The sequence below is a fragment of the Oncorhynchus mykiss genome, chromosome 31 (assembly GCF_013265735.2).
Source record: "Oncorhynchus mykiss isolate Arlee chromosome 31, USDA_OmykA_1.1, whole genome shotgun sequence".
Taxonomy (NCBI): Eukaryota; Metazoa; Chordata; class Actinopteri; order Salmoniformes; family Salmonidae; genus Oncorhynchus; species Oncorhynchus mykiss.
The window spans coordinates 24,140,462-24,152,961 of record NC_050571.1 but is presented as its reverse complement, the minus strand read 5'-3'; the positions used below and the strand labels follow the sequence as shown (position 1 = coordinate 24,152,961).

The 12,500-nt window shown below is 44.9% G+C and overlaps 1 protein-coding gene across 2 annotated transcripts in view; it reads left to right on the top strand.

Annotated features, from left to right (window-relative positions):
• LOC110504812 (ras-GEF domain-containing family member 1C) overlaps positions 1 to 12,500 on the top strand; it is a 38,963-nt gene that overhangs the window by 26,082 nt on the left and 381 nt on the right. Inside the window, exons 2-14 of one of the 2 annotated variants that reach the window (XM_036970139.1) lie at positions 272 to 504; positions 1,102 to 1,224; positions 1,311 to 1,448; positions 6,221 to 6,445; positions 7,849 to 7,923; positions 8,546 to 8,647; positions 9,164 to 9,266; positions 9,344 to 9,423; positions 10,786 to 10,881; positions 10,982 to 11,077; positions 11,234 to 11,357; positions 11,468 to 11,540; positions 11,944 to 12,500. The exon at positions 11,944 to 12,500 is cut by the window's right edge and continues 381 nt beyond it. In XM_036970139.1, coding sequence (XP_036826034.1) covers positions 283 to 504; positions 1,102 to 1,224; positions 1,311 to 1,448; positions 6,221 to 6,445; positions 7,849 to 7,923; positions 8,546 to 8,647; positions 9,164 to 9,266; positions 9,344 to 9,423; positions 10,786 to 10,881; positions 10,982 to 11,077; positions 11,234 to 11,357; positions 11,468 to 11,540; positions 11,944 to 11,995 — 1,509 coding nt within the window. In that variant the 5' untranslated portion in view covers positions 272 to 282 and the 3' untranslated portion in view covers positions 11,996 to 12,500. The remainder of the gene's footprint in view (positions 1 to 271; positions 505 to 1,101; positions 1,225 to 1,310; positions 1,449 to 6,220; positions 6,446 to 7,848; positions 7,924 to 8,545; positions 8,648 to 9,163; positions 9,267 to 9,343; positions 9,424 to 10,785; positions 10,882 to 10,981; positions 11,078 to 11,233; positions 11,358 to 11,467; positions 11,541 to 11,943) is intronic. The other variant, XM_036970140.1, reaches the window with a different exon arrangement.

Below are 12,500 nucleotides of genomic sequence, written 5' to 3'. Positions count from 1 at the left end.
GATAAGGGTTAGAGAGAGAGGAAACAGAACACTTTCTTACGGCAAAGGTCTCGACGGCGACAGTATGAGACACATTTCCCCTCTTGTATTGCATTGTCCTTCGAGACGGCCTGCTGGGGGTTCCATTTCCCCCAACAATGGAGGCTGTGGCTGGCAGGTTGTAAAGTCACTGGGATGGAATGAGTGTGTAGTGGAGACTGAACTAGAGATAACGCTCTGAGAGGGTAAACAGCTAGCCTGCTGAATGTATCTCTCTGTCTGTCCATCCCAGCCAGGAGAGGAATGCCCCAGACTGTGTTCCCAGCAGCAGGCACCATGTTCACCCCCAGTGGCTTCAGCCCCCACCTGGCCTCCACCTGCTCTGAGGCTGACCATGAGGAGGAGGAAGGCCCCCAGGAGGCCAGAGGACCTGGGGCTTGCGTGGCCGACGGACCCCCCATTACCTCCGCCTCTCTGGACACTCTCATCCAGCACCTGGTGCCCACCGCAGACTACTACCCAGAGGTAAACACTACCCTGGTTGTAGTGGCCCCAGCCTCAGCAGTATAAATAGTAGTAGGAATATAATGTTAATGAAAATGGAAATACTGGATGTGTTAACCCATTGTTTCCCCCCACAGAAAGCCTATGTGTTTAACCTATTGTTTCCCCCCACAGAAAGCCTATGTGTTTAACCCATTGTTTCCCCCCACAGAAAGCCTATGTGTTTAACACATTGTTTCCCCCCACAGAAAGCCTATGTGTTTAACCCATTGTTTCCCCCCACAGAAAGCCTATGTGTTTAACACATTGTTTCCCCCCACAGAAAGCCTATGTGTTTAACCCATTGTTTCCCCCCACAGAAAGCCTATGTGTTTAACCCATTGTTTCCCCCCACAGAAAGCCTATGTGTTTAACCCATTGTTTCCCCCCACAGAAAGCCTATGTGTTTAACCCATTGTTTCCCCCCACAGAAAGCCTATGTGTTTAACCCATTGTTTCCCCCCACAGAAAGCCTATGTGTTTAACCCATTGTTTCCCCCCACAGAAAGCCTATGTGTTTAACCCATTGTTTCCCCCCACAGAAAGCCTATGTGTTTAACCCATTGTTTCCCTCCACAGAAAGCCTATGTGTTTACATTCCTGCTGAGTGCTCGTCTGTTCATCTCTCCTCCTGAGCTGCTGGCCAGACTCTGTGACACCTGCATCAAACAACAACAGTTGGACCAGAGTCCACTGGACACGGTCAGCACTGCTTACACACACACACACACACACACACACAAACCCAAACTTTCCATCCCAGTGACTCTGACTGTGTCTCCTCACAGGCTAAAGTGAGGAAGTTTGGTCCCAAGATCCTGCAGCTGCTGACTGAGTGGACAGAGACGTTTCCCACAGACTTCAGAGACCAGAAGATGGTGGGCCTTTTCAAAGATATCATCCACAGGATAGCACCCTGTGATGAGGTGAGAGGGAGGGAGGGAGTATGAGAGGCTACCCTCCATACTCTCAGAAAGGAGACTCAGTCGGGTGAAGGGGTGTGGCACTCTGAATGTACAAAACAGTGCAATGTTATGCATTCATCTTCTACTGCATTACAGGAGAGAGCGGGATATTGGGAGAGAAAAGAGTAGAGAAAGAACGAGAGAGAGAGAGAGAGAGAGAGAGAGAGAGGAGGGAGAGAGAAGAGAGGGAGAAAGAGCGAGAGAGAAGGGAGAGAGCGAGCGAGCGAGAGGACGGAGAGAGAGAGAGAGAGAGAGAGAGAGAGAGAGAGAGGGGAGGGCGAGAGAAGAGAAAGAATGAAATAAAGAGAGAGGGAGAGAGAGGAAGGAGAAAGAGAGAGAGCGAAGGAGAGGGAGAGGGGGGCGAGAGAAGAGAGAGAGGAGGGAGAGAGAGAGGGAGAGAGAGAGAGAGAGAGGGAGCGAGAGAGATGGCTCACAACTCCTGCAGCTCTGTCGCACGCTGGGTCTGTCCATAGTCAATGGTAGATTTCGAGGGGACTCCTATGGTAGGTACACATATAGCTCATCCCTTGGCAGTAGTACTGTAGAATACTTTATCACTGACCTCAACCCAGAGTCTCTCAGAGCGTTCACAGTCAGCCCACTAACACCCCTATAAGAAAATAAACAACAATGACAAATAGTTTGATGAAGAATGCAAAAACCTAAGAAATAAAATGATTAACCCATCCAACCAAAAAGATACAGACCCAGAAAACCTGGATCTACGCCTTCACTATGACGAATCACTTACACTATACACTAAAAATACTTGAATCATTTCTAGAACCCATTATGAGGGACAAACACCAAATTGAGACTATGTGTACAACGTAAAACACCAAATAATGCATGCAGAGCAGAATTAGGCCGATACCCGCTAATTAACCAAATCCAGAATAGAGCCGTTAAATTCTATAACCACCTAAAAGGAAGCGATTCCCAAACAAGCCATGAACAAGCCATCACCTACAGAGAGATTAACCTGGAGAAGAGCCCCCTAAGAAAGCTGGTCCTGGGGCTCTGTTCACAAACAGACCCCACAGAGCCCCAGGACAGCAGCCCAATTAGACCCAACCAAATCATGAGAAAACAAAAAGATAATTACTTGTCACATTGGAAAGAATTGACCAAAAAACTGAGCAAACTGGAATGCTATTTGGCCCTAAACAGAGATTATGCAGTCACAGAATACCTGACCACTATGAATGACCCAAAATTAAGGACATCTTTGACTATGTACAGACTCAGTGAGCATAGTCTTGCTTTTGAGAAAGGTCGCCGTAGGCAGACCTGGCTCTCAAGAGAAGACAGGGTATGTGCTACTGCACACAAAATGATCAAAATCCAGAAAAGAGACTTTAAATTCTACAACCACCTAAAAGAAAGTGATTCTTCACTTGAGAGGTTAACAGTTGTTTCCCTTTCCAATAAACCCCTTAAATTGAAATTGAGAGGGAGAGATAGAGAATAGAAAGAGCAACGAGGGGAGGGGTTCTTGCATTGGCTCTGCAACCTCAAGGAAAGAGAGAAAGAAATGGATGATGATGAAGGATTAGGGGGGCATGGGGATGAGGGGGAGGTAGAGAGGGATGGAAGATGGAGAGCAGGAAGGGGAGGAAGAGCAGGGAGGGGAAGTGGAGTAGGATGAAAGGGGGTGGATGCGAAGAAGGAAGAAGAGGGATGGAGAGAGAGCAAGAGGAGGGTGATGGTGATGAATTTGCAGCTATTTGTGGTTGCAGAGCAGGGCCCAGGCAGTGTTCTGGCTTCAGGTCATTTATGACACGCTATGGGTGATTTACTGAGACTCGACCTACCGGCCCCAACCACCAGCCTTACAGCCACACAGCTCAGCGGGGGAGGGACACACACACACACACACACTGTGGGGAACACAACACACACTCACACACACAGATGAAAAGGGACACATGCTCGCACATGCACGATGGTGTGAAAGAGGAGTGTAAAACTGTGAAGGAGAGGGATGTAGTCTGGAGAGATGATGAGGGTGATGATTATGATGTTGATGATTTTGTGATGATGATGGTGATGATGATGCGGAGGAGAATGCTGATGATATTGGGGGTGATGATTGTGATGGTGATGATGATGATGATTGCGGTGATGGTGATAATGATGATTATTTATTTTATTTATTTAAACTTTATCTAACCAGGTAGGCCAGTTGAGAACAAGTTCTCATTTACAACCTGGCCAAGATAAAGCAAAGCAGTGCGACAAAAACAACACAGTTACACATAAACAAAAGTACAGTCAATAACACAATAGAAAAATCTATGTACAGTGTGTGCAAATGTAGAAGAGTAGGGAGGTAGGCAATAAATAGGCCCTAGAGGTGAAAATAATTACAATTTAGCATTAATACTGGAGTGATAGATGTGCAGATGATGATTTGCAAGTAGAGATACTGGGGTGCAAAAGGGCAAGAGGGTAAGTAATAATTTGGGGATGAGGTAGTTGGGTGTGCTATTTGCAGATTGGCTGTGTACAGGTACAGTGATCGGTAAGCTGCTCTGACAGCTGATGAATAAAGTTAGAGAGGGATATATAAGACTCTAGCTTCAGAGTTTTTTGCAATTCGTCCCAGTCATTGGCAGCGGAGAACTGGAAGGAAAGGCAGCCAAAGGAAGTGTTGGCTTTGGGGATGACCAGTGCAATATACCTGCTGGAGCGCGTGCTACGGGTGGGTGTTGCTATGGTGACCAGTGAGCTGAGATAAGGAGGGGCTTTACCTAGCAGAGACTTATAGATGACCTGGAGCCAGTGGGTTTGGCGACGGATATGTAGTGAGGGCCAGCCAACGAGAGCATACAGGTCGCAGTGGTGGGTAGTATATGGGGCTTTGGTGACAAAACGGATGGCACTGTGAAAGACTACATCCAGTTTGCTGAGTAGAGTGTTGGAGGCTATTTTGTAAATGACATCGCCGATGTCAAGGATCGGTAGGATAGTCAGTTTTACGAGGGTATGTTTGGCAGCATGAGTGAAGGATGCTTTGTTGCGAAATTGGAAGCCAATTTTAGATTTAATTTTGGATTGGAGATGCCTAATATGAGTCTGGAAGGAGAGTTTACAGTCTAACCAGACACCTAGGTATTTGTAGTTGTCCACATATTCTAGGTCAGAACCGTCCAGAGTAGTGATGCTAGTCGGGCGGGAGGGTGCGGGCAGCAATCGGTTGAAGAGCATGCACTTAGTTTTACTTGCATTTAAAAGCAGTTGGAGGCCACGGAATGAGTGTTGTATGGCATTGAAGCTCATTTGGAAGTTTGTTAGCACAGTGTCCAAAGAAGGGCCAGATGTATACAGAATGGTGTCATCTGCATAGAGGTGGATCAGAGAATCACCAGCAGCAAGAGCGACATCATTGATATATACAGAGAAAAGAGTCGGCCCGAGAATTGAACCCTGTGGCACCCCCATAGAGACTGCCAGAGGTCCGGACAACAGGCCTTCCGATTTTACACACTGAACTCTATCTGAGAAGTAGTTGATGAACCAGGCGAGGCAGTCATTTCAGAAGCCAAGGCTATTGAGTCTGCCGATAAGAAAGTGGTGATTGGCCAGGTCGATGAAGACGGCTGCACAGCACTGTCTTTTATCGATGGTGGTTATGATATTGTTTAGGACCTTGAGCGTGGCTGAGGTGCACCCATGACCAGCTCGGAAACCAGATTGCATAGTGGAGAAGGTACGGTGGGATTCAAAATGGTCAGTGATCTGTTTATTAACTTGGCTTTCGAAAACTTTAGAAAGGCAGGGCAAGATGGATATAGGTCTATAACAGTTTGGGTCTAGAGTGTCTCCCCTTTGAAGAGGGGGATGACCGCGGCAACTTTCCAATCTTTGGGGATCTCAGACCTCAGAAAGATAGGTTGAATAGGCTAGTAATAGGGGTTGCAACCATTTCTGCAGATAATTTTAGAAAGAGAGGGTCCAGATTGTCTAGCTCAGCTGATTTGTGGGGATCCAGATTTTGCAGTTATTTCAGAACATCAGCTTTCTGGATTTGGGTGAAGGAGAAGCGCGGGGGGGGGGGGGGGGGGGGGTTGCTGCAGGGGGTGCTGAGATGTTGGACGGGGTAGGGGTAGCCAGGTGGAAAGCATGGCCAGCCGTGGAAAAATGATTATTGAAATGATCGTAGATTTATCGGTGGTGACAGTGTTTCCTATCCTCAGTGCAGTGGGCAGCTGGGAGGAGGTGCTCTTATTTTCCATGGACTTTACAGGGTCCCAAACCTTTTTGGAATTAGTGCTACAGGAAGCAAATTTCTGTTTGAACTGACTAAATGACTGAGTATATTGGTTCCTGACTTCCCTGAAAAGTTGCGGGGGCTATTTGATGCTAATGCAGAACGCCACAGGATGTTTTTGTGCTGTTCAAGGGCAGTCAAGTCTGGTGTGAACCAAGGGCTATATCTGTTCTTAGTTCTACATTTTTTGAATGGGGAATGCTTATATAAGATGGAGAGGAAAGTGCTTTTGAAGAGCAACCAGGCATCCTCTACTGACGGGATGAGGTCAATATCCTTCCAGGATACTCGGGCCAGGTCAATTAGAAAGGCCTGCTCGCTGAAGTGTTTTAGGGAGCGTTTGACAGTGGTCGTTATGATGATTGTGGTGATGATGAGGAGGGTGAGAATGATAATGATGGTGTTGATCATGATTATTATTAGTTGTCTAATCATTCTAAAGCATATATGTCCTTTCCAGGCGTATTGGAAGACACTGAACCAGGTTTTGCAGACCCTGAACCAGAAGCTGGCAGCCATCGCCCAGGGAGAGGAGAGCATTGTCAAAGTGAATGCCTCCTCAGTCTCCTCAATCTCAGACAAGCTGGTGGGCTTCAAGACCAAGCCTCCACCTATCCAGAAGGATATACTGTCTATCTGCAATGACCCATACACACTGGCACAGCAACTCACCCATGTGGAACTGGTAAGAAGAGTGGTAGGAAGAATGTGAGGAAGGAATTAAAAGGAGAGAGAGGAGAGATGAAAGAGAATGAGATAAGGGTGTGATCGAAGGGAGAGATGATGAGAAGAGGAGAGAGGGGGAGGGAAGAGGAAGGCAAACAGGCAAAGACAGAGAAAGACGATGAGAGATAAATGACAATAAGAGAGAGAGGACGCAGAGGGGAGAAAGGAATAGACACAGAAATAAAGTGGAGAATCAAGACAGAGAGAGAAAGAGAGAGAGAGATGGAGCACCTAAATCTTCCAAACAAACCAGGGGATATTTAGATCTAACATTTGGTTGATTAACAGCTGTATTAGCTTTGAATGGTCCTCTGTTAGCTCTAGCCTACAGCTGAGTAACAGGCTTTGAATGGTCCTCTGTTAGCTCTAGCCTACAGCTAATTAACAGGCTTTGAATGGTCCTCTGTTAGCTCTAGCCTACAGCTAATTAACAGGCTTTGAATGGTCCTATGTTAGCTCTAGCCTACAGCTAATTGACAGGCTTTGAATGGTCCTCTGTTAGCTCTAGCCTACAGCTAATTAACAGGCTTTGAATGGTCCTATGTTAGCTCTAGCCTACAGCTAATTAACAGGCTTTGAATGGTCCTCTGTTAGCTCTAGCCTACAGCTAATTAACAGGCTTTGAATGGTCCTATGTTAGCTCTAGCCTACAGCTAATTGACAGGCTTTGAATGGTCCTCTGTTAGCTCAAGCCTACAGCTGAGTAACAGGCTTTGAATGGTCCTCTGTTAGCTCTAGGGCCATCCTCCATAGGCCTGAGTAAGCGTGTATTCTGGTCTGAAAAGCGTGACATCATCTCAAAGTCAGTGGTTTGCCTGGTGACTTTATTAAGGGAATACATCCACAGTTGATGTATGTGACCTGACAGCTTTACACACACACACACACACACACACACACACACACACACACACACACACACACACACACACACACACACACACACACACACACACACACACACACACACACACACACACACACAGGGTGAGGGAAGGGGAAGCGGCTTACTTTGGGCTCCCACTAAATGTTGGGACAGATTTGTGAAACACAGACACCACTCATCTCTTGGCTGCATTCCTTTCAGAGTTTGGGTCAATCTGTGGGTGAAGATGTACTGTAGCTGTGGGTGATTCTCTTTGTTGATATAACAACAGTGACATAGTATGTGTGTTTTCTTATGTTTGTGTATTTTTGATTTGCGTTGCTTAGCCTGTGCATACCAGGGGTCAGCTGTTGCTTCAATGGAATGTGCGATTTCTCAATGATTCATGACTTCCTGTATTGCTTGGCTTCTATTACTGAGATGAATCTAGTTAATATGCACGGCCATGTCGCTCTACTCTGCTCTCTCTGTTTCAGGAACATCTCAGTTATATCGGTCCTGAGGAGTTTGTCCAAGCCTTTGTTCAGAAAGACCCACTAGATAGCACTCAGGTATAGTATAATATACTGCATATCAAAACCTTTTCAGTAGGAATAACATTATAGTACACCGTTGTGTAAATCATTTGTTTACTTTTTGAAAAGCGAAAGAGAGAGAGAGAGAGTGAGAGAGAGAGAGAGAGAGAGAGAGAGGGAGAAGAGAGACAGAGAGAATGACAGAGAGGACAGAGTGAGAGAGAGAGAGAGAGAGAGAGAGAGAGGGAGAAGAGAGAGAGGGAGGGAGAAGAGAGACAGGGAGAGAGAGACAGAGAATGACAGAGAGGAGAGAGAGAGAGAGAGAGAGAGAGGCAGGGAGAGAGAGACAGAGAGAGAGAGAATGACAGAGAGAATGACAGAGCGAGAGTGGGAGAGAGAGAGAGAGAAGAGAGACAGGGAGAGAGAGACAGAGAGAATGACAGAGAGAAGACAGAGCGAGAGTGAGAGAGAGAGAGAGAGAGAGAGAGAGAGAGAGAGAAGAGAGAGAATGACAGAGAAACAAGACAGAGCGAGAGAGAGAGAGAGAGAGAGAGAGAGAGAAGAGAGACAGGGGGAGAGAGAATGACAGAGAGAGAGAGAGAGAGAGAGAGAGGCCCTGTCTGGTCCTGATTTGCAGTATTCTGTGTTTGTGTCCCAGCAGCCGTGTTTCAGTGAGCAGAAGAAGAAGACCACTAACCTGGAGGCTTATGTCAGGTGGTTCAACAGGCTGTGCTACCTGGTAGCTACTGAGATCTGTATGGTAAATGATTTCACGTTATTCTCTTCGTTCTGGTCCCGTATTGCTCATTTGGTAGAACATGGTGTTTGTGAAGTAAGCACTGTGGGTTTGATTCCCGTGGCCACCCATACGTAAGCATGTATGCATGCATGACTGTAAGTCCCTTCGGATAAAAACGTCTGCTAAATGGCATGTATTATGATATATTATGTTATGCCAGTCTTTCCTCACTGAGGTTGATGATTCATTCATGGTTCTTTAGTGTCACCTGCTGGCCATGTAACATTACTACACTCCTCTACCCTTTTGTGAGGCATTGATACTTTCTTCCCAGACCAGGGCCTGTATCCACAAAGCGTCTCAGAGTAGGAATGATGATCTAGGATCAGGTCCCAACCTCTCCATATAATCCTATTCATTATGATCTAAAAGGCAAAACTGATACTAGATACGGGCCCTGGGACAAATACTGTATTATTTTGCATGTCATTTACATCCATTATATCCTACTAGCAGCCTGTGTCTATCTCCTCTCAGCCTGCTAAGAAGAAACAGAGAGCCCAGGTGATTGAGTTCTTCATCGACGTGGCCAGAGAGTGCTTCAACATTGGCAATTTCAACTCCCTCATGGCCATCATCTGTGAGTACATCATACATGACCCAAATACTACTATATTTGGCAAAACACCGATATTTGACTTGTGTCTGCTCCTCTAGCTGGTATGAATATGAGTCCTGTGTCTCGGTTGAAGAAGACGTGGGGCAAAGCCAAGACTGCCAAGTTCTTCATCCTGGAGGTAAGGCTAGCCAACCAGCACAGCCTTAGATATATACCTTGTTAGAATTTGTATGATTTCATTGTTGTTATTATTATTAAACAGTAGTTGTTAAAGTTCATTGTTCAGTGGTTTGGGATGAATTGTTAAACTCATCCCAAACCATCTCAAGGTGTGTTTTAGGTCATTGTCCTGTTGAAAAACAAATGATAGTCCCACTAAGCACAAACCAGATGGGTTGGCGTATCACTGCAGAATGCTGTGGTAGCCATGCTGTTTAAGTGTGCCTTGAATTCTAAATACCAGCAAAGTAACCCCACACCATCACACCTCCTCATCCAGGCTTCACGGTGGGAACCGCACATGCAGAGATTCTCGTTCACCTACTCTGCGTCTCACAACGACATGGCGGTTGGAAACAAAAATCTCAAATTTAGACTCATCAGATCAAAGGACATATTTCCACCGGTCTAATGTCCATTGCTCATGTTTCTTGGCCCAAGAAAGTCTCTTCTTATTATTGGTGTCCTTTAGTAGTGGTTTCTTTGCAGCAATTCGACCATGTAGCAGAGGTAACTCTAATGAACTTATCCTCTGTAGCAGAATTAACTCTAATGAACTTATCCTCTGTAGCAGAGGTAACTCTATTGAACTTATCCACTGTAGCAGAGGTAAATCTAATGAACTTATCCTCTGTAGCAGAGGTAACTCTAATGAACTTATCCTCTGTAGCAGAGGTAACTCTAATGAACTTATCCTCTGTAGCAGAGGTAACTCTAATGAACTTATCCACTGTAGCAGAGGTAACTCTAATGAACTTATCCTCTGTAGCAGAGGTAACTCTAATGAACTTATCCACTGTAGCAGAGGTAACTCTAATGAACTTATCCTCTGTAGCAGAGGTAACTCTAATGAACTTATCCACTGTAGCAGAGGTAAATCTAATGAACGTATCCTCTGTAGCAGAGGTAACTCTAATGAACTTATCCACTGTAGCAGAGGTAACTCTAATGAACTTATCCTCTGTAGCAGAGGTAACTCTAATGAACTTATCCACTGTAGCAGAGGTAAATCTAATGAACGTATCCTCTGTAGCAGAGGTAACTCTATTGAACTTATCCTCTGTAGCAGAGGTAACTCTGGGTCTTCCATTCCTTTGGCGGTCCTCATGATAGCCCCTGTATATAGCCTCATTATTGTTATTTTATTGTCTTTTTTTACTTTAATTGATTTAGTAAATATTTTCTTCACTCTACTTTCTTAAAACTGCATTGTTGGTTAAGGGCTTGTAAGTAAGCATTTCATGGTCTGTTGTATTTGGCGCATGTGACAATTACATTTTTATTTCATTTGACTAATAAACTATTTTATTTTACTATACAGCATCAGATGGACCCTACTGGAAACTTCTACAACTACAGAACAGCACTTAGGGGAGCCGTCCACAGGTCCCAGACTGCTAATAGCATCAGGGAGAAGGTACAGGCCATCATTCACTTTGTAACTATCCTTACCTGACCCCTACTCATGCACTGAAACCAAGGACACACATCATTAACTCTCTCTCTCTTTTTCTTAGATTGTGATTCCCTTCTTCAGCCTACTGATCAAAGACATATACTTCCTGAATGAGGGATGTGCCAACCGCTTGCCCAATGGTCATGTACATTTTGCGGTAAGGCTGAAAAGTTCATAGTGAGACATACAAATGTGGATTGTACTCTCTCAATTCAATTCAAATGGCTTTATTGGTATGGTAAATATGTTTACATTGCCAAAGCAATCTCTCTCTCTCTCTCTCACTCTCTCTGCTTTTTGATTTTGTTTTCAGAAATTTGTGGAATTGGCTCGCCAGGTGGGAGAGTTTATGACGTGGAAACAGATAGAGTGTCCGTTTGAGACAGACAGGAGCATCCTCCACTACCTCCACACTGCTCCCATCTTCAGTGAGGACGGTAAGACACGGTCTCACCTAACATGAGCCTTAAAGTAGAAACATTTAATCACACATTACAGTTAAACATTATAGTCACATATCATATTTATTTATTTATTTCATCCCTAGGCCTCTACCTGGCATCCTATGAGAGTGAGAGCCCAGAGAACCAGGTGGAGAAGGACAGGTGGAAAGCACTCAGGTATGACAGATATCAGTGATGTAACATAATGAGTCAGTGATGTAGCCTAATGAGTCAGTGATGTAGCCTAATGAGTCAGTGATGTAGCCTAATGAGTCAGTGATGTAACCTAATGAGTCAGTGATGTAATCTAATGAGTCAGTGATGTAGCCTAATGAGTCAGTGATGTAACCTAATGAGTCAGTGATGTAACCTAATGAGTCAGTGATGTAACCTAATGAGTCAGTGATGTAACCTAATGAGTCAGTGATGTAACCTAATGAGTCAGTGATGTAGCCTAATGAGTCAGTGATGTAACCTAATGAGTCAGTGATGTAATCTAATGAGTCAGTGATGTAGTCTAATGAGTGACATAGTCTTAGCTTGTTAAAATACCTGTATTTTCCCTCCTATCTGTCTCCAGGTCTAATATTCTGGTGAAGACAAAAGAGCTAAAAGAGCACCATGGCAGCTAACCCTCAGGCCAGCCCAGCGAGGGAGGGAGGGAGGGAGTGGAATCACTGCACTAAAACAAACTGTGAAGGAGCCTAGCTGGTGCCGAGGTGTTTTTCTACACATGAAGAATAGAAGTGATGAAACAAGAATGATGAACAGGATTCATCAACATCATGACCAGTAAAAACACAATGGAAGAACAAAGTTCAACAAGCAGTGAAAAGTGAAGCTACTGTATACCTTTGGTTTGACTTTTGTACATGGGGTACATAATAAGGGATAGATCAATCCCGCAATCTTGGTGTTTATTTACTCTTTATCATCTTTCTTTGTCTCTCCCTCTTTCTTTCTTTCTTTCTCATCTTTTTTTCTCTCTCATCTTTCTTTCTCTCCAAAGCCTTGTGTAAGTTTTCTATTGTACTGTTAGAATCCTTTAAAAGTAAGAGTAACTATGATGTGAAGGGCGCTGGCTTGCCCACTTAGCTGCCGGACTGTGTTTGGTCCTCTACTACTGAAGACTCCTTC